Here is a 20,625-nt window from a genome sequence, read left to right on the forward strand (position 1 = left end):
CACTTCAGAATTCTTCCATCGTTAATTTAAATAGCGAACACCCCGCCTTAACACACTACTTTTATTTTGAAGTATATAGAGCAGTTGTTACGAGTAGGTATACTGTATCTAGCTCTCTTGGTCAAATGATTTTTTTTTGGTCTGATTTCGTTTAATATTTTTTTAATGTACTTTTCAAAATTCCCGTTGCTTCTATAACTCGGTCTTGGACCTTATTAAAATATTTACGATCAACACTTTTCTTAAAACTTTCAGCTTCTTTACTATATATTTATATACATTATAAACAATTTCCCGTGATTGGCTATTTACAGAAATACCCTGTTTAAGTTGACTCGCCACGGGAAATCAATTTCCGAAAAATTATATTAAATATAATGACCCGGATAACTCACGTCTTAAATCGAGTTTAGCTCGACATGACGACGAGACGTGAGTTATCCGGGTCATTATATTTAATATGAGTGAGTCTCACGGTAGTTCATGGTTCCAACTAAATAAATAATGTAACTGGTGGTTTTATCTGCTTTATATAAATCAATGAAAACACAACGAGTGCACTCTTCGCGTGTTGGATTGCTACCAAGTGAAAAAGACAATTGGCATTTTCTACTAACGAATCCTTCCGATTTCCTCGAAACCCGAAGGTTTTTCTGAGAGCTAACGGATTGTACCTTTTTTTCGGTCACACTGAATCCAATACTTGTTCAGAATTGTTATGAAACAAACCTAACCTAGCTTACCCATAGTTTTCTATAGAATGCCTATTTAAAAATTTCAGAAAAATTTAAGGTTGGTATGGGAAAAGAAATTATCATCATCATCCCCCAAGGCTCTCCACTTAGACCGGTCTTGTGCTGTCCGCATCCACCGCGATCCCGCGATCTTAACGTCGTCGCTCCATCTTGTTGGAGGCCTACCGACAACTCGTCTCCCGGTACAAAACAAATTATGACAAACGATAATTCGGACAAACCTTACAGTATGACTAGCGAAAAGTATGCGAACTTTGGCGCGCCCCTTTTGATTGCATTGATTAAGAATTTTTATTTTTTCACTGCTGCAAGAGGTAACATTTGGTATTAATTTCAGCTTGATACCTCCACACGTTCCTATAAGTAAAGACTACTAGGGGAGGTGATGAGGTACTTGATCATCATCAGCTGGAAGACGTCCACTGTTGAACACAAGGACGTCGCCAGGGGGGAACAGGGACAGCTGCCCCCCCCCCCCAGATTTTGAAAGAGTTTCCAAATGTAAAACAACCAAACCAAAGTCCTAAGTCTTTGACCTGACTTGCTTGATCGATCATTCCCTTACGTCGAAACCGATACCTACAATTCATACTTTTCTCATTCTCCATATCAACTTGCACGAAGTTTGCACATCGGTTTTTGGAAAGAGACTCGGCTAGTCGGCTAATTTCGGCTTCGTAGAGCATTGTCACACACTACTTATGTATGTGACGTTTGTCAGTCGTTGTACAGGTGCAATAGTGTACGGACGCATTTAGATGAAAACATATAATAAAGAGTTGTTGAAACCTCCCAAAACTTTAAATTGTACGATGGCATCTTTAGGAAAAAGAGGGAACTATCCTTTTTTTAGTAGTTGCAACAGCTCCCTATAGATATCCAAACTTTATCGTCGTGAACAGCCAATTGTCTTTTTTCGAAGACCGATGTGCAATCTTTATCGCCGGGTACTGTGGTGGGAGGCCTGCCAACGCTTCGTCTACCGGTTTATTACCAACCTGATTAAACACCTCACTCAGCTTCTCTGCATCTCGTATATCGACGTTATAAAAATGCACATTCTTCCCAGTGAGTTCCTCCACGATCCTTATTGGTTCGGGTTTCATCTGATCCTCAGCCATGTAGGCATTCGAGACGTTGTCCACCACGACTATTTCATAGGGCTCTGATTGTTCGAGGAGGGCTGCCACTGTATGAGAGCCGACGTACCCCGCCCCACCGGTTATAAGGATTGATGAGGCCATTGTTCTGAAAGCAACAAAAATATTTTCACTTCTGGAAATAACAAGAATTATAAGTCAAGAACTCACGATTATGATTATAATATAAGTCAGGAACGGTCCGACTTGTTTCGATCTTTTCCATTAACTACTGACCAGTCACCACTTTAACTTGTAACTATCGTAGCGCTCATCCAACAGAACATCGACACAATTGCTTTCATAGACGTATATAGGGGCGGGCCGTGCCCACCCCAGTATGGTCCAGTGCCCACCCCAGGCTACCAATTCGAAATTCTATAATACTGATATCTTCACACAAAAATCATGCATGTCAGGGGCCAGGCCCCCCCTGAAAAATAACCCTAGATACGCCAATGATTGCTTTGTGACGATGACATAATTGATTTAATTAAATTTATGACAGAGAAAGCATTCTACACTTTCGCTGAACGTAGATAAAGTTACATATGGTTACATGTTTAGTTTTAGTTTTGTAACTAAGGGACCCCATACATCCCTATATTATTATTGTTCTTTTCATGTATTTTTTCTTTAATTTTATATTGTAGTTTTTAAGTATTTTATTTGTAATTATTTTATTTTGAAAAATCCGTCTTGACAATGATGGTCTTTCCGAAAGCGCTGGTAGTTTAAAAATGACGTGTAAAAGTGCCCATTGCAGCCTATTTACTGAATAAATGATTTTGATAAAAAAGTGATTTAAAGATCAATCCGTAAATTTGAAATCTAAAACTTTTTTGTTTGTAAATATGTGTCATTATTCTACTGGATGAGCGATACCCATACCGACCGTACCTCATGCATCTACTTACACTAGAACAGAAGTGAGTTAGATGTAACTGTTGCTCACTACTCGTGCGTGTTTCTGTGATACAGGCAAATACGCAAATTATATAAATAGTAACTGTCTCGAGAACACATTAGGAAGTTTCGCCGTGACTGCAAGTTGGTGATGGTACAAGGGTACAGCACGCGTGCCGGATTGACGAAGACCTGGGTTCTACTCCCGGTATCATCATTTATTTTCTGTTTTTTTTTAGTGTTTTCTGATTTATAGAATCTAATGCCTCAAATGAAATTAATGTTTTTATATTAGGTAAAATATAATAAATCTGGTGGAACAATCTTTAAAGTAAAACAATAAAACAGCTGAACCGGTAAATCATTTACCCCAGTTAAGATAATCTTATATTAACTTTATGTTTAAATAAGAAATAAGAAACGTTTATTGTTGAAGAATAATAAAAATGATAAGAAAATGTAAAGTAGAGCAGGTATGTAGAGTCGCTAGCATCAGTATCTGCTACATCAAAGCGTGCATAAATATCTACGACTTTCAGTTCAGTCCATCATTCTGGCAAGAATGACGAGAGAATTATCGTGTAACCTTCACGAACTGACGGACTAATGAAAACTAAATGTATTCAATCAACATTGGCGTATCTAGGCTTATTTTCCAGGGGGGGGCTGGATTTTTGTGTGCAGATATCAGTATTAATAGAACTTCGAATCAGTAGCCCAACATACTGGGGTGGGCATGGCCCACCCGGCCCCCCCCCTCAATATACGCCTATGTCAATCAATAACATCGGTTACACGCTAATTCTGGCGTCAGTTCAGTCCATCATTCTGCTAAGAATGACGAGAGCATTGTCGTGTAACCTGCACGGACTGACGGACTGATGATCCGGACCGATGAAAATTAACCTCCTGAGTCCTGACCTGACTTTTTTTAACAAACTTAGTGCTTAAGACCTAGTCGTTCTTTATTCAATGAACAATTTGTACTTTATAAAGTACATTCGGCCATTATTCTTGGTGTTAATTGGCCCTTTTTAAAGTACGCGAGGGCTCAGGAGGATAGATGTATTCAATGACATCGGTTATACGCTAATGCTGGCGTCAGTTCAGTCCACCATTCTGGTAAGAATGACGAGAGAATTAGGGGCTGTTTCACCATCTATTGATTAGTGTTAACTGGCGGTTAAATGTGATGCCGTCTCCGTGTATTCGAAAACAAATAGAGACGGCATCACATTTAACCGTCAGTTAACACTAATCAATGGATGGTGAAACAACCCCTTATAGCCTTACCTTCACGGACTGACGGACTGATGAAAATTAAATGTATTCAATTTCATCGGTTAGATACACGATAATTCAGGCGTCAGTTCAGTCCATCATTCTGGTAAAAATGAAGAGAATTATCGTGTACTAGTGTAACCTTCACGGACTGACGGACTGATGATCCGGACCGATGAAAGTTAAATGTATTAAATTAGGGACATTGGTTACACGATAATTCTGGCGTCAGTTCAGTCCATATATGAAGGAACAAGAGTTAATATCCATATCATAAAAACGAATAGTGTGACAAATAAGTAAGTATTTCGGTGTTGCGATAATATTAATCCCGGTATTAACTACTAGGTGTAATGTAAGGTGTAATCTATGAATGACGCAAGTACCTATGTTCCATCTTTATCAAGTTTATTATTAAAATGGCACTAGTTGTCGGACAAGGTCAAACGTGTACACAGATTCAACAACAGCAACAACAACTTCTTATAGAACATCCCCACTTTATCCCTACTAATACCTGTTACCTTTTCACGCTTCAACCGCTGGGCCGATTTAAACGACATTCGGTATGGAGACAGTTGGAGACCCGAGGAAGAATATAGGCTACTTTTTACAAGCTTTTATTTAGTTTCACCTGTCCCGTTGTCTGTCTGTCTGTTAAATTCGACCAACTTCTAGTAGTTGGGCTGCCTTGAAATTTGGCATGCAAATGTAGTTTGAGTGACAATAGTAGGTACAGTCAGCAAAAAAAAGCTTGTATTAATAAATATTTTTTTCCAATATCCTGCAAAACTGCATAGTACCTGCGGGGAGAGCGATAAGCGAATGCTGCGCAGACGGAGTCGCGGGCCACAGCTAGTATTTATTGTACCAATATAAAGTTTAAAAACTTTTGCTTTAGCTCCTGAGACCCCACGTAATTTTTTTTTAAAGAATTTCAAACATAATGACAATCATGAAGAGTTGACATTAGGTTAAACAGTTATGTTCATAATTTCGTACTCTAGGTCTTAGGAGGTAACAGATTCAGGACTTTAATCATGTTATATTGCTAAAATTACTTCGACGTTAAGTGCCGTCCCGAATTATCTTTACTATAAGTAGGTACTAAATTAAAGTCTAACTAAACAAATAAATACGTTTTTTTTTATATTAACCCCGTGTTTCACCATCCATTGATTATCCTCCTAAGGCCCAACGGCCTATTTTTAGGACCGGAAAGCGTACTTATTCCAGCGCCCAACTAAATATATAAATTTGTGAAATATCCACCCAAGGTCCTAAAATTATGGCATAGACTAAAGACACGTCCGGTGCTTCGAAATATGCGTGAATCAGAATTTTACTTTCTTAAATATGTCGCTGATGATATTGATCGATGATATTAAAATTCAAAGTTATGGGCTGCAAGCACATTTACCTAAAATATGGACACTGGATCGCTATAACAAATGTCCTAAAAATAGATTGGGTCTTAGGAGGTTTCATTTATGAAGAGTGATTTTATTTATGACGGATAAATGTGATGCCGCCGTCTCTGTTTATTTTATTCGAATAGACGGAGACGGCATGATATTTATCCGTCAATTAACACTAATCAATGGGTGATGAAACAGCCCCTAAGTCTATTTTACTAATAACAGTAGGTATTTAATAATCAACTATCAGCAATCTTGGCTTTTTAGCCATCATCAAGGTTCCAGCCGTCTGAATAAAATTTTTAGTAGGTAGGTGTACAGTCTCCCACAGCAGTGTGCAAAAATATCTGACACGTCCTGCCGGTCTTAGAAATAGAGTCGTAAGCTTTGATGATCGAAGGTCGTAAGTATCAGATTTATAAAGGTACACGCTCTGTTGTGTCTGACAGATATTTGTGCTGGTGACTACCTACGCGTACCTATTTATTTAATCTAAAGCAAAGTGAATAAACAATATGTATTTAATAAAAATAAAATTGGTGTTAATTTATCAGTTAAACTGGCCAGTATCACGCTAGCGGAACTCCTGGCTACTAAAAAAACGCGGCCCATAAAGTACTAGAGTAGCAGTTATTCTTTTTAATGAAAGCCAATTTAGAACTGGCACACAGCGCACTTGTTTAAAAAAAGAATAAGCAAAGCACTAACTTTTCAATTTATAAATGGCAATGGAAGTCGCACGTATGCCACTGTTGGAGCTGATCGGGTCACTGAGGCAAAGTTATCAATTGCACAGCCGTTTAGCTCATGAGTATGATTGCCTTATCAATACTTGTATCAAAGTTGTTGAGTGTTTTATAGTAGCGATAGCAATATTTGCTTGTAATGAATTATTGATGTATAAAATGATCTCGTATTTATCGCGATTTACAATAAATAACGTTTAGTTTACCACATTGAAAAAAACCGCATTTTCTAAATAAACAAGGACTAATCCAACCACTAACATACATAAACCCAAAATAAACATAAACATTAAACCAACTAGACTGTCTGTTGAGTTTTTTTTTTTTTCAGCTAGTTTTAGTAAGTTTCACACTTCTATAATCTATACCTACAGCTTTTCACAATCTTGTATTTTTTAAATGTACCAAATTTACATATTTCTCAACTTGCTAACAAATTTGTTAGGTATATTCAAAATTAAGTGATATTGTAACGGATAACTCACGTCTTAAACCGAGTTTAGCTAGACATGTTTCGGGCTATTTCGTAGCCCTTCTTCTCAGGAGCACGCGACTCGGCGGCTGCCGCAACACGCACACTACGCGCATTTTTATCGTCATTTTTATTGCCAATGTCTAATGTAGGGTAGCACACAACACTAACAACATCGCTCCGTAAAGGCACGTTCACACCAACCAATGACGCAGCACGAGTATTTAGTACTGTTTTACGGAGCGATGTTGTTAGTGTTGTGTGTAAATGACGATAAAAATGCGCGTAGTGTGCGTGTTGCGGCATCCGCCGAGTCGCGTGCTCCTGAGAAGGGCTACGAAATAGCCCGAAACATGTCGAGCTAAACTCGGTTTAAGACGTGAGTTATCCGTTACAATATCATTTAATATGAGTGAGTCTAACGGTAGTTTCATGTTCAAAAAGGTATATTCAATTTTTAATAATATCACTTTATTTAAAGCATTGGTAATCAGTCATTAAATTATACCACCAAGGTAACAAACATATGTAGTCAGTGATAAAATGTGGGCGCAAACATATTTGTGCAGCGCATTAAACAAATAAATCATATTAAACTAGGTTACACATGGTATATAACGTAAACATAGGTGAACTAATGACCAATTAAATACTAAGGACCCGTTTCACCAATATATTTTATTAAGTTTCTGCTGATATTTGTCACTTAAGTTATCAGGAATTTATCAGAGAAGTGGAGCAGGCCTTCAGAGGCCTTCGGGTTGTCTTGTCAACTATACTGTTCTCCTAGGACATATATATTATGCTAGCTCTTTTAGCCTGCAACCTGCAACACAGTGAGTCCTGTAGTAAGTACCTAACCCTAGTGCACGCAGGCACATGTGTTTAGTGTTACATAGACTTTTTGTAGAGCTTTTGTATCTTGTTATCTTGTACTGCAAATTATTGAATAAATTATCTTATCCTATCTTATAACCTGATTTTGGGGTATTATGTATTGTCCTGGATAGTTTTTAAGAAGGGTCCAGATTTTAAAGCACCTCGATACAGTCATGATTTTTAAAATTACATGCTAATTTTGTTTTATAATCATTTTTTTTATTTTATAATCGTTTTATTTGTTTTATAATTATTTTTTATACATATAAATTGAAATCTTGCTACTCTGTTACTGCATCCTGATTTTTGTAACATTGAATCTTAAGTTTGTTGAAATTATTGTTGGCAACCCTACCTTACATAGGTAGGTACAGGACTTTTTTAGCAGACTGTCCGAAGGAGGTTTATGTTTTTCGAGCGTATGTATGAGGTATCATTGGATTCGTCATAACTGTCGGAGTGACATAGGCTAAGTATATAATATTTCAATATGGCGTCTGCAAAAAAAAATGGCGGAGGAATGAAAAAAAAAAATTGTATTGTAACAATATGGGTATCAAATGAAAGCCAATAATTAGCCCATTCTAAATATATATGTTATTATACTTTTAATCTACCGTTTTCACATAAATATCAAAAAAGTGTAAACTAAAACATAAATTAAAAAATGATAAAAACCGACTGCCAAAACTAAAAGGAAGAAATAAGTCTAGTGGTCTAGAACTCTGTTAAGTAGCTAATTTAAGTTCAACAGTTGGACCCATTTAAATCGTGACGCTCAAAAACTCTTAGTAATGGGTCCGGACTGTTGAACTTTAAATTAACTACATAACAGAGTTCTAGACCACTAGACTTATTTTCTTCCTTTTAGTTTTGCCAGTCGGGTTTTTTGTTTTTTTAATTTAATGATTTTTTATAACAGCAAGTGCTATTACCACTACTGATATGTGCGTGCACTATTCTTTATTCATGCATTGTTAAAGCTTATTTCAAGTCTAAAACAAAAAAAAGTAATAAAATATTCAAAACAAATATTATTAATTAAGCCTACATATTTTTTTGCTTTTGTAATACCATATTTGTTATTTTTGGTATAAATATTTTTTCTCATTAATATTAATAAAGAATAAATAAAATACTTTTTTTTTCTTTAACTACTTACTTAAATATTTAAAAATGAAATTAACAAATAAAAATAAGGAAGTCATAAACTTGAGGAAAAGATATTAAAACTTAGTGTAGTATTAACTATTTTATTCTAATCATACACCATTGAGTTTAACTTTAAATGTATGCTAAATTACTATAAAGTAAATAATATCATTAGATATTCCAAAATTTTGTTCACAAAACATATGATTGGTCTCCTTATTGTCATTAATGATTAAATGAAATGAATTTAGTGTGAGAGGGAGGCAAACAAGCCTGTGGGTTATCTAATGGTAAATGATCTGAGCACTACCTCCCATGAGTATCAACTACTCAAGGAGAGTCATTGGTCTATTTATGCCTTTTGTTTCTACTTGACAATTAATTATAGCCCATTCATTAATTCATAATCATTGAACCCACTTGTATAAACATATTCACAATAACCACAGCGGAGAAAAGTGAGCAGCTAATCTAATCTAATCTGTGGTATGTAAGTCAAGTTAAAAAAATAGTGATCTGTAGGGCACACAGGTGGACTGGAGCTGACTTGTAACTTTAATAGTGAGAATAAAGACTAAAAGGAAGAAATAAGTCTAGTGGTCTAGAACTCTGTTAAGTAGCTAATTTAAAGTTCACAGTTGGGACCCATTTAAATCGTGACGCTCAAAACTCTTAGTAATGGGTCCCGACTGTTGAACTTTAAATTAACTACATAACAGAGTTCTAGACCACTAGACTTATTTTCTTCCTTTTAGTTTTGCCAGTCGGGTTTTTTTTTTTTTAATTTAATGTTTTTTATAACAGCAAGTGCTATTACCACTACTGATATGTGCGTGCACTATTCTTTATTCATGCATTGTTAAGCTTATTTCAAGTCTAAAACAAAAAAAAAGTAATAAATATTCAAAACAAAATATTATTAATTAAGCCTTACATATATTTTTTTGCTTTTGTAATACCATATTTGTTATTTTTGGTGTATATTTTTTCTCATTAATATTAATAAAGAATAAATAAATACTTTTTTTTTTAACTACTTACTTAAATATTTAAAATGAAATTAAACAAAATAAAAATAAGGAACTTGAGGATAATTGAGATATTATTAAACTTTAGTGTAGTATTAACTATTTTATTCTTAATCATACACCATTGAGTTTAACTTTAAATGTATGCTATAATTACTATAAAAAAATAATATCATTAGATATTCCAAATTTTGTTCACAAAACATATGATTGGTCTCCTTATTGTCATTAATGATTAAATGAAATGAATTTAGTGTGAGAGGGAGGCAAACAAGCCTGTGGGTTATCTAATGGTAAATGATCTGAGCACTACCTCCCATGAGTATCAACTACTCAAGGAGAGTCATTGGTCTATTTATGGCCTTTTGTTTCTACTTGACAATTAATTATAGCCCATTCATTAATTCATAAATCATTGAACACACTTGTATAAACATATTCACAATAACCACAGTCGAGAAAAAGTGAGCAGCCTAATCTGTGGTATGTAAGCCTTTCAAGTTAAAAAAAATAGTGATCTGTAGGGCACACAGGTGGACTGGAGCTGACTTGTAACTTTTAATAGTGAGAATAAAGAACAACAGAGAATGTACTTAAAGCCACTGTCTAAACTAATATAGTAATGAAATAAATATGATTTGTTGTGTGTTTATATGTAAGGGGTTATCTCTGGAACCAATAAAGTAATAAATAAGAAAATCTAATGGCAAGCACACTCCCATTGATTAATATAAGTACGCTACTTTTTAACCTGAGAGACCTGGTAGACCAGATGTTATCAACCGGTTTGCCATGTATATTTCCAGGTGTGCCGTTATTGCCACAAAGTGTATGTTTGTGTATTTTTATTAACATTTATTAACATATTAACATATTTTATTACTTAGGATTAAAACAGACTCTTGTTTAATGGGAGTAAATGTAAGGTCATCACTTTTAGCAGGTCCAAAACTCTCATAGAAGGTGCCTACCATCTGGGTGATCAATCGATTGTCCGTGTCCAGGCTATTTGCGACCTTGGCTTGAATTTGGACCCCAAATTAGATTTTCATGATCATATTGATGCGGTAGTCAAAAGTGCGAACGAGACCCTTGGTTTCATAATGCGGTAGGCATCTCAATTTGAGGGCACTACTGTTCCTATTATATTATTTATTAATGCGTTTGTGCTGAGCAAACTGGAGTTCTCTCTCTATCATCTGGGACCCATCGGAATCAGTGTATCAGTTATTTACAAGCAAGAATTCAGTTACTACCCATACTTGTACCCGTCTTTATTTGTATCTGGAATGGCTTGAAACTTTGGGATTTAGGCGGAAAATGTACTAGTGCACTACTGTCTGCTATTGCGGAATGAAGTTGACAATCCGGAGGCCTCAGAGCACATGCGTTTTTCGTCCCAGAACAATACAACGCGCTAGGCGCCAGCGCGACAAGTTGCTCGCGCCCGCAACACGCCAAGTACTTGTGCAGTATGACTGCTCAATCACTTTGTGGCAGAAATCCAAGATGCAGATGTGTTCGCCGACAGTTGGCATTCCTTGTTTAATAAAATATGTCTCTATTGTAATTAATATTGTTAATAGTTTTAGGTTTTTTTTTGTTTTTAACTAATTAGGTACTAGCATTATAGGCGCTTTGGTTCATACTGTAAGCCTGTAAATGTTAATTTTATTAATAAACATATAAATAAACACTGTTTCATACCTAATTACTTAAAGGTGTGAACGAGACCCTATTAATAAGCCTCTTCTGTCTATTATGTTATACATTATTATGGGTTTACTGTAGGAAACCTATGAGCCAGTTGAACACGCACTTTGCTATTTTTTACTGGTGTGCAGTGAAACTGATGAACGAAAAGTGTGCTGTTACAGCCAAAAGGTTGAAATTTACCAGATTACTAATACTAATGGTTTACAATAGATTGTAGCAATAATGCCTCTCTGTCATCTTTACTTCACAAGGTTTATTATATTCGGTAGTGTAAGAATACACAATACTAGTGAATGTTTAAGTTATGGTTTGATTTATTAACTTTCATAGGTGTGTTTAGTAGGTTAAATAAATAACTATGTGAAAAGATCATTACTAAGTATGTATCGGCTATAATTTAAGTATAAAACAAAATGTATGTATCGGCTAAATAAATAGATTGAAAATAATTATTTTTCAATGTCAACTTACCCATTTGCGTTTGGCTGCATTATGTAGCACTGTTAAGAGCAATCGTAAAACGTACACTGACGCGACTAAACGCGTTTCAGGTTTCAAGGTTTGTTTATTCAGTGAAAATTAATTCTTTCCCATACTTCAAAAACTGCAAAGTTTACGAATTGCTTACAGTGGATTACTTTATTACTGTAAAGCTTTAGAAGTATTCCAGAAGGCTGAAGCTATATATTATGAAGATTCTTTAAGTCTTTAATTTCAGATGAAAGACGAAATTAAATTGTACGGATACATTTTTCAGGGATTTTCCCATAGAAACACCGGAACTGTAGCAGTACATCGTGTGACAGTGACATTGACATTGGCTGTCAGGTCAGGTAGGTAAGGTAGCCAACAACAAGCTTAAATTCCGTTTAGAAATTCTATTAAGATACACCACCTCATGCACAATTTTTTTTAACACTACCCTAAAATTATTTTAAAAAATACTAATTTATTTATCACATTATTATTTATGAAAAAGAATATGGTTATATTTTTCGTTTTTAATATTTAGGTAAAAAGTTTACTTAAAAATTTCACATAATATAAAACAAAATAAAGGTAACTAAAAATTATTATTTTATCATATACTATTAAAGAGGAAATTGATATATATTTACCTGTTTCTTAAGTGGGTACTCATTAGTAATACATACAATATGTAAGTAAATACTTTAAAATAATAAAAAAGCAGTATTTAGAAGCACATCAAAGTCAAAAAAAGGCTAGGTAAGTACTCATTTTTCTAAAATTGTTAATCTAAATTTTCTTGGTCTTCCTTTTATTTAAGATGCTATGTTATGTTACGTTCAAAAAATAATCGTTCCCATTGAGCCTTTTAACCTTTCGTACAATTACGGGTGTTTTATTTTTACCATTTGGTAGGTGCGATTCTCGATTCTGAGAGGTGATTATTCAAAAATCTTTGAATGCACTTAAAATTGTTTTTAAAATCCTCTAAAATCAAAATGAGGTTCCTTAAGGTTACAGTTCTAACCTAACCTAACCTACTGTACTGCCAACACTTCGTTTTATCTTACAGTCGCAGTTCTAATCTAACCTACGTAACTTAACCAACTTCACTGACAGAAGTTAGTTTTTCTTAGGGTCTCAGTTCTAACCTAACCTAACCTATTTTTTAACCAAGTTAACCTGAGCTACAGGCACCTCTAAATTATTTTTACTAAAGTATTACCAAATGATGCATTTTATTAAACGTTTTTTTGCGAAACGTTGATTTGATATACGTCGCTTTTTTAAATGACGAAAATATTAAATGAATAATAAATAAAAGAAAAGAAAGAAAGAAAGAAAAAAAATATTCGTGACATGACATGACGTGGTGACATAAATAAGAATAATAATGAAAATAAAATAAATAAATAAATTTAATATTATATGATGCTTTGTCAAATAAAGAGTTTGTGAAATAATCAATTTGTGAAATGTGTAATTTATTATAAAATGATTAATTTGTGAAACAAAAGTTTGGGAAACGTTGTTTGTTAAATGAATATTTGTTGAAAAGTTTGTTGCCAAATGATTGGATACCATTTCTTACACCCCATCAAGAGAATAGAATTTGCTCGACTTGGCGGGGGCACTGCAGTGCCCCAGATACGAAGTTCTATTTTTCGATAATTCGATTAAGTTGATCTATATGTCGCAGGGAAATGATAAAAACAGGGATTTGATCAAATTCCTCAGGGAAAAACATCGCGTTGTATCATTTCCCTTGCGGAATTCGGTGATTTGATCAAGTCTCCGATCCGTTTTAGGGGAATGATAGAATTATAGCAATGACCGATAGATTTCATCATTTCTCTTAGTGATTTGATCAAATCCCTGAGCTGTGCTGTTATAGGGAAAAGATAAAACGAATCATTTTTAAGTCAATTCAATTTGAACATTTTACTTAACACGCCTAGTTTATATCAAGTTTATTAGACGGAAATAATATCATGGGCATTGTTTTAAGCATAAAAAATAATTTATACCAAATTGGTACAGCTGTGAGAATTAAAAAAATTGGCTTCCGAGAAATGCTCTTCAAATGGCTGTGACTACCTTTACTGAATCCGTCCCACCGATTACGTTGAGTGCGTGAAAGCGGGCAAGTTAACTATATTCGGAGGTCAAGGATTTATGAAGTGTTCTTGTGTGACATCCAAAGTACAATACAAAACAAGCCGTTGTGCATTTAAAAAAATAACGTGCTCTGTAACTCGAGATGCCACCAATCTAATACGTGCTTCAATAAAAAATGAAAGTTTAAACAATATATTTTCTAGCTTGTAAGCATCCCAGTCTAACCACGCTAAAGCAAATTAGTTTACACTTTATCATCACTTCTTTTAGAATAGGCTAAAAATTAACACATTGGGACAGTGTCGAGCACTCGGACGTTTAAATATAAAATTTCGGACGTACATGTTACCAAAATGGTTACCAAATAAATATTTTGTATCTTTGTATGCTATTTCATGTCACTAATTAATACGTATTTCTAAAACTGTATAGAGCCTGTCAATCGGCGGTCGCGGGCTTGATCCCCCGCTCGTACCAATGAGTTTTTTAGAACTTAAGTATGTACAAAATATAATTTGATAGTTAAGTAATGTTAGCGTTTCGGCGAAGGAATACATCGTGAGGAAACTTGTATATATCTGCGAAGAAATTCAGGGATGTAACCCGCCCTGGGCCAGCGCGGGGACTAATTCACATTCCCTCTCACCCAAGAAAGGACGTGTATCCAGCAGTGTGACGTATATATAGGCTAATGATGATGATGATGTATAGGGATTTGATAAAAACTAGGCGTGTTAAGTAAAATGTTCAAATTGAATTGACTTAAATGATTCGTTTTATCTTTTCCCTAGATAGATTAGCTCAGGGATTTGATCAAATCGCTAAGAGAAATGATGAAATCCATCGGCCATTGCCATAATTCTATCATTTCCCTAAAACGGCTCGGAGACTTGATCAAATCACTGAATTCCGCAAGGGAAATGATACAACGCGATGTTTTTTATCATCTCCCGGGACTTGATCATATCCCTGAGGAATTTGATCAAATCCCTGTTTTAAACATTTCCCTGTGACATATACATACTTTACATACTTTTTGTCTACTCACAGACTACTCAGAGAGTGTGTACCGTTCTAAACCAGCAAATTAGTGCAAATTTCTAAACGAAATAAAATGTTGCCAGCACACAATAAATAGGCAACATGGAAGATAAAAACTTAATCATTTAAGTGCCGATCTAAATGATTTTAAATAGCTTAACCCAGGCTTAGCTTCTTAATTTTATAAAACAAACTTTCGATAACATAAAAGTTATTTTTAAATTTTGGCAGCGTTGAAACATTAATAAATTTAGTTTGACATTTTGTATTTTTTTGTATTTCACCACTGCACACACTGGCTTTCTATCTCTTTCGCTCCCGGTTAGTTCTCAAGGTAGCTGTCGATGGAGATTTTTTAATAAATTTAGTAAAATAACTAGCAATATCTCATAAATAATACAATTATAAACCTTTCTGTTTAATTAGGGCTTTATACTTTTGCGTTAGCCAGCAATTACGGTAAAGATTACATAGATATTTTGTGGTGACACTTCGGACCCCTCTGTGTTCAACGTTGTTTTTGTTGGTTAAAGTGAAATTAAGATAATGTGTGGCTCATATAATGGAAAAACTACGTAAAACGACGTATTGCATGGTGTTTCCGTTTTGGATTTCCGTGTTAATTTCACAGTTTTGTGTTTGCGAAGTTTTCTAACCTATAAATGTATGGCCGCGCTGAAATTGTGAATTGTGCTTTCTAGATGAGTACGAAAATCATCAAAGCCAGCGCGGCTGAGGCCGACCCCTTCGAGACGTCGATCTCTCAAGCCCTGGTCGAGTTGGAGACCAACTCGGACCTGAAGGCGCAACTTAGGGAGCTCTACATTACCAAGGCTAAAGAAATCGAACTGCACAACAAGAAGGTAACTAAAAGCTTAGTAAATACCCCTGATAACTAGTTGATTAAGCAGTAAATATCATGATATTAATGTTTTTACATGTTAGCTTAATAAGTGGCTTAGAAAGGATGATGATATGACCCTCTCCTGTGCTCAATTTGTTGAGTTATCCATTTAAAAAACTTATCCACTTATTATTGTCATCTATTGCTTTAATTGGGCAGGCAGGTTTGTTAAACAAATATTTTTAGGTACTAACTTAAACAAAAATACCATGTGAACCTGGTATGTTTAGTTCTTTCAAATGGTTTAATCTTTACCTGATGATTGTAATCCACTGATACTATGTAGCAAAAAGTATGAGGGATTTTTTGATGGCAATTTTTCCATTTATGTATGTATTATTATTTATATTTTGTTTTGAATCTTAATTGGCAGATTATACACCATAAAGTAGTCGGCTGGTAGTTTGATTATTATTATCCTCGTGCAGCCCAAGTCAAATTTTTATTTTATGAACATGGAACTTTGTCACTTGTGAGAAGTTCGATGTCAAATTACAATAAGTGCTTGTCCATATTTTCCTAACTTTATGGTAACCAAATTATCTGCAAAAATTTGACATTTATTCTTTCTAACATTCAATATCTTAACATAGTATAAAATAAAGTCACTTCCTGCCGCCTGTCTGTATGTACATACACTTAGGTCTTTTGAACTCTGTAATGGATTTTTATCAGTTTTCATCATCAGCTAGCTAGATGTATACTCTAAACGCACCCTGACTTCGCAGGGTATAGTTTTCAGGAAAGCTTTGAGTACTTTGAAACTTTCTTTTTTAAATTTCACCTGTGTGAAGCTGGGGTGCTGCCCACTGGGGTTGCTTGCTAGTTGTATTGATATATTAAATTAACAGCAGCCGGCTTAGAAAGTTCATTTAAAGTTTTTGTCAGAATATGCAAATCTAGATAATGATATAGTATTGCTTTTTTTTTGTGTTTTCCAGTCAATCATCATTTATGTGCCGATGCCCAAGCTGAAGGCGTTCCAGAAGATTCAGATCCGTCTTGTCCGAGAGCTGGAAAAGAAGTTCAGTGGCAAACATGTTGTATTCATTGGGGACCGCAAGATTCTGCCCAAGCCTAGCCATAAGACGCGCGTCGCCAACAAGCAGAAGAGGCCGCGATCAAGGTATAATTTCCATGTATACATACAATCTTCTTACACCCTTTTTACGGGGCAGATAGAGTTTGAGGGGCCCTGGGCTAAGATGACAGTTTTTTTACACAATGTAATGTTTTTTTACACAGTTTTATTACGCAATGGACCCTCTCTTTGGGGTCTACCTAATTGGGATGTCCCAATTTTTGACAAATAAATCGAAAACCATTTGGAGAAATAGGCTTTGTGAAGCGTTTTCAGAAATCAGATTTCAAAAATGTGATTAACTGAATTAAATAATCAAAATTTAAGTAAAAAAAAAAGAAAAAAAAAAAAGAAAAGACATTTATTGCCACATAAAAAAATACACTGAACATAACAAAATACTAAAATAAAAAACAACAGACGTTACAAATATGTGGCAATAGGCTCAGGCTCAGCATTCACATGCTGCCGGTCGACAACCGGCAGTGCTGATTTTCAGCCTGCGCCCGTCTCGCGGCACGTTCAACACAGTACGGTAAGTAATGACCCCTGCAGTGTTTCGTCACAAAAGCAGTTATAAAGCAGGTCTACACTTAGCAAATTGACAGATTGAAATGTTCCTGTCCTGCTTATAATAGCAAAGAGTGTCAAAGATCTTTAATCACATGATGCACACTCGGCCTTAAACAGTTGTCATTTATCATAAAGTCCGAAATGTATACAAGTATTTCCAATGTATTTTTAAAAATTAAATTATTAAATTACTATGTTACAAGGTTATACAAAAGAATTTAAATATCAGATTTTAATAAAAAATATCTTTTTACTATCACACCATTAAACAAACAAATAATCGAAGCTAAAAGATATTTCTCTATAAATAAAACTATTTGTCATGGTTCATTTAGGATTCTAAACCGTGCTTGAATTATTGCCAAATTGTAATGCCACAGATTATGTTATGTACAACCTGAATTTTTCAAGGCAATGGAATGTGGCTGTCTCACTGTGACGTCATCAAGCGTATTTTGTAAAAAAATATAAAAAATTAAATACTCATCCAAATTCAAAAACAATGAAAGTGGTATCTTGATCCTATTCTTTCCAAAAATAAAATAAAAACTAAGTTAATTTTTTTTGGTGCATCCCAATTAATCTACTAATTGCGTTTTTATTGAATACTCTGTTCAGACCTCCAGGGTGGTTGGCAGCCCAGGGCCCTTAACTACAGCGCAAAAAGCCCCTCCAGCCAGGCTAATAAAGAAATAAATCATACCCTGAGACGGTTTTGGGATATGGATCTGTATTCTGTTTCTATGGCTAGCGAAAAACAAACAAGTATATATTTTGTCCAATGCACTTTTTTATCATTTGCTCTTAGTAATGTAACTTTCAATGTATGGGCTGTTAGTGGTCACTCAAGTTAATAAAACTTGCTGTATCATGTTTTAGAATGTTGTTGAGAGATAAATGCGATAGGTTGGCCATAGTAAGTTTTTTCCCCTGACATAGAAACAGAGTAAATTTGCTGTATAAAATGTTAATATAGTATTGTTCTAATAGATGTTAGTATAATATTGTGAACAAGAATGATTTGGGAATAAAATACAGAAAAATTCAGCACATATTTTATTTGCTGTAACTTGATCCTAATCTTGTCTTCCTGCAAGTGGCAAGTTGTAGTTCATTGTGACGTTCCAAGGGGGAAAATTGCGGAATTTTTCTTAAAGGAAAATTTTGGAGACTTCTCACAATTTTGTATGGAGATGGCAACTTTGCGTTTCTTTAATTTCCTATGTTTCTTATGAAAATTTCCAGAAATTTCCGGGAACTTTTCCAACTTTTTAAAAACTTTTCACAACTTGCACATCTGTACTCTCGGCTGATGATGATGAATTTAATCCTGTCTATCCAGGGATCACAGGAATATAATTCTAACTATCTCATCCCCAACATTTTGCATTACAGGACGCTGACGTCAGTATACGACGCCATCTTGGAGGACCTAGTGTTCCCCGCCGAGATTGTAGGCAAGCGCATCCGGATCAAGCTGGACGGATCTCAGCTCATCAAAGTCCATCTGGACAAGAACCAGCAAACCACTATTGAACACAAGGTAATCCCACTAATAATTTAAACTAGCCTGATACCCGCGACTCCACCTGCGTAGAATTCGTTTATTGCTATCCCGCGGGAACTATGCAATTTTTCGGGATGAAAGCTATCCTATGTCCTTCGGTATACACAAAGTGTCTCTATACCAATTTTTCATCCAAATCGGTTCAGCTGTATAGACTATAGATGTGATAAAGTAACAAGCAAACAGACTTACAAAGTTTAGCATGTATAATATTAGTAGTATACATATAAGTGGGATACAAGAGTTTGCAAGTCTGTTTGTTTGTTACTTTGTTCGCTGAACTGATTTGGATCCAATTTGGTATATAGATAGTTTCGAATCCTGCGGTATTAACAGCTAGCTAGCTAGTGGTGTAATACTGGCAAACCATTGTCTTGCCACTGTTTTGGGCCTGCATGGGAACTATGGCCCAAGCTTTTTCATTATGAGAGGAAGCCTGTGCACATCAGTGGGACATAATATAGGCTGGGATGATGATTATGACCGTCTTGCTGACTGTATATCACAGGCAGAGGTCAAATGCAAGTGGAAATAAGTTTTGTTGTGTCCTTTGGCGTGCATTGAGAGTTGGCAGCGCAAGTGCTCCTATCCTGGCTCTACGTACTGCACGCCAATGGAAGTTTACTTCGTATCATCATCATCATCATCATGTCAGCCGAAAGACGTCCACTGCTGGACATAGGCCTCCCCCAAGGCTCTCCACTCAGACCGGTCTTCTGCTTTCCGCATCCACCGCGATCCCGCGATCTTAACCAAGTCGTCGCTCCATCTTGTTGGAGGCCTACCGACAGCTCGTCTCCCGGTCCGCGGACGCCATTCGAGAACCTTCTGACCCCATCGGCCTTCGTATATTAATCCTGATTTCTCATTTGCCCACAGGTGGACACGTTCCAGTCGGTGTACAAGAAGCTCACGGGGCGCGAAGTCACCTTCGAGTTCCCGGAACCTTACTTGTAAACTAGACTATGACTTTACAATAAAACAAAAACAGTAACAAGTACCTATTATTTACCTGCAAAACCATGATAGGAAGACTGCGAGAAACTGCCAGAAGCGCTAAAAAAGTTGTATAACTCTTTATTGGACATAAAACATATGAAAATAACATAAATATAAACAAAGTACTGGATAATTAGGATAGCAACACTTATTAGCAAAACAAAAACCAATTGTTTACACTGGTAACCCCATAAATGAGATTATCTATTTATTTTGTGTTGCCAGATTAGACTAGATTGCTATTGAAAGTAGTCTATTATTTAACCCGTCACGCGTCCTGTAGACCAACTGGAAGTGTCCCAGGACGCTTGATGGATTTTGATCTCTGGGTAATAATTGAAGCTTCAGTTCTAGTCTTCAAGTGTAAATGGCTGTCATTCAT

The 20,625-nt window shown here is 35.4% G+C and overlaps 2 protein-coding genes across 8 annotated transcripts in view; one reads left to right on the forward strand and one right to left on the reverse strand.

Annotated features, from left to right (window-relative positions):
- Window positions 1-12,302, reverse strand: part of Gale (UDP-galactose 4'-epimerase) — a 47,724-nt gene extending 35,422 nt beyond the window's left edge. Inside the window, exons 1-2 of one of the 6 annotated variants that reach the window (XM_074106628.1) lie at window positions 11,964-12,302; window positions 1,754-2,003 (exon numbers count right to left, since the gene is read on the reverse strand). In XM_074106628.1, the coding sequence (XP_073962729.1) occupies window positions 1,754-2,003; window positions 11,964-11,983 (270 nt within the window). In that variant the 5' untranslated portion in view covers window positions 11,984-12,302. Of the gene's footprint in view, window positions 1-1,753; window positions 2,004-2,811; window positions 2,929-4,605; window positions 4,696-4,884; window positions 5,079-6,207; window positions 6,317-6,730; window positions 6,918-11,963 lie in introns of those variants that run through there. The other 5 variants (XM_074106636.1, XM_074106633.1, XM_074106635.1 and 2 more) reach the window with 5 other exon arrangements.
- Window positions 12,303-15,367: 3,065 nt separating this feature from the next.
- RpS7 (ribosomal protein S7) lies at window positions 15,368-20,241 on the forward strand. 2 transcript variants are annotated; one of them, XM_074106126.1, is made up of 5 exons: window positions 15,368-15,453; window positions 15,821-15,982; window positions 16,965-17,149; window positions 19,073-19,220; window positions 20,124-20,241. In XM_074106126.1, exons 2-5 carry the CDS (start codon window positions 15,821-15,823, stop codon window positions 20,199-20,201), a joined length of 573 nt encoding a protein of 190 aa, XP_073962227.1. In that variant the 5' UTR covers window positions 15,368-15,453; the 3' UTR covers window positions 20,202-20,241. The 2 variants fall into 2 exon arrangements, with proteins under 2 accessions (XP_073962227.1, XP_073962228.1); XM_074106127.1 differs by lacking the exon at window positions 15,368-15,453 and adding an exon at window positions 15,454-15,578.
- Window positions 20,242-20,625: the final 384 nt, after the last annotated feature.

The sequence above is a fragment of the Choristoneura fumiferana genome, chromosome 24 (assembly GCF_025370935.1).
Source record: "Choristoneura fumiferana chromosome 24, NRCan_CFum_1, whole genome shotgun sequence".
NCBI lineage: Eukaryota > Metazoa > Arthropoda > Insecta > Lepidoptera > Tortricidae > Choristoneura > Choristoneura fumiferana.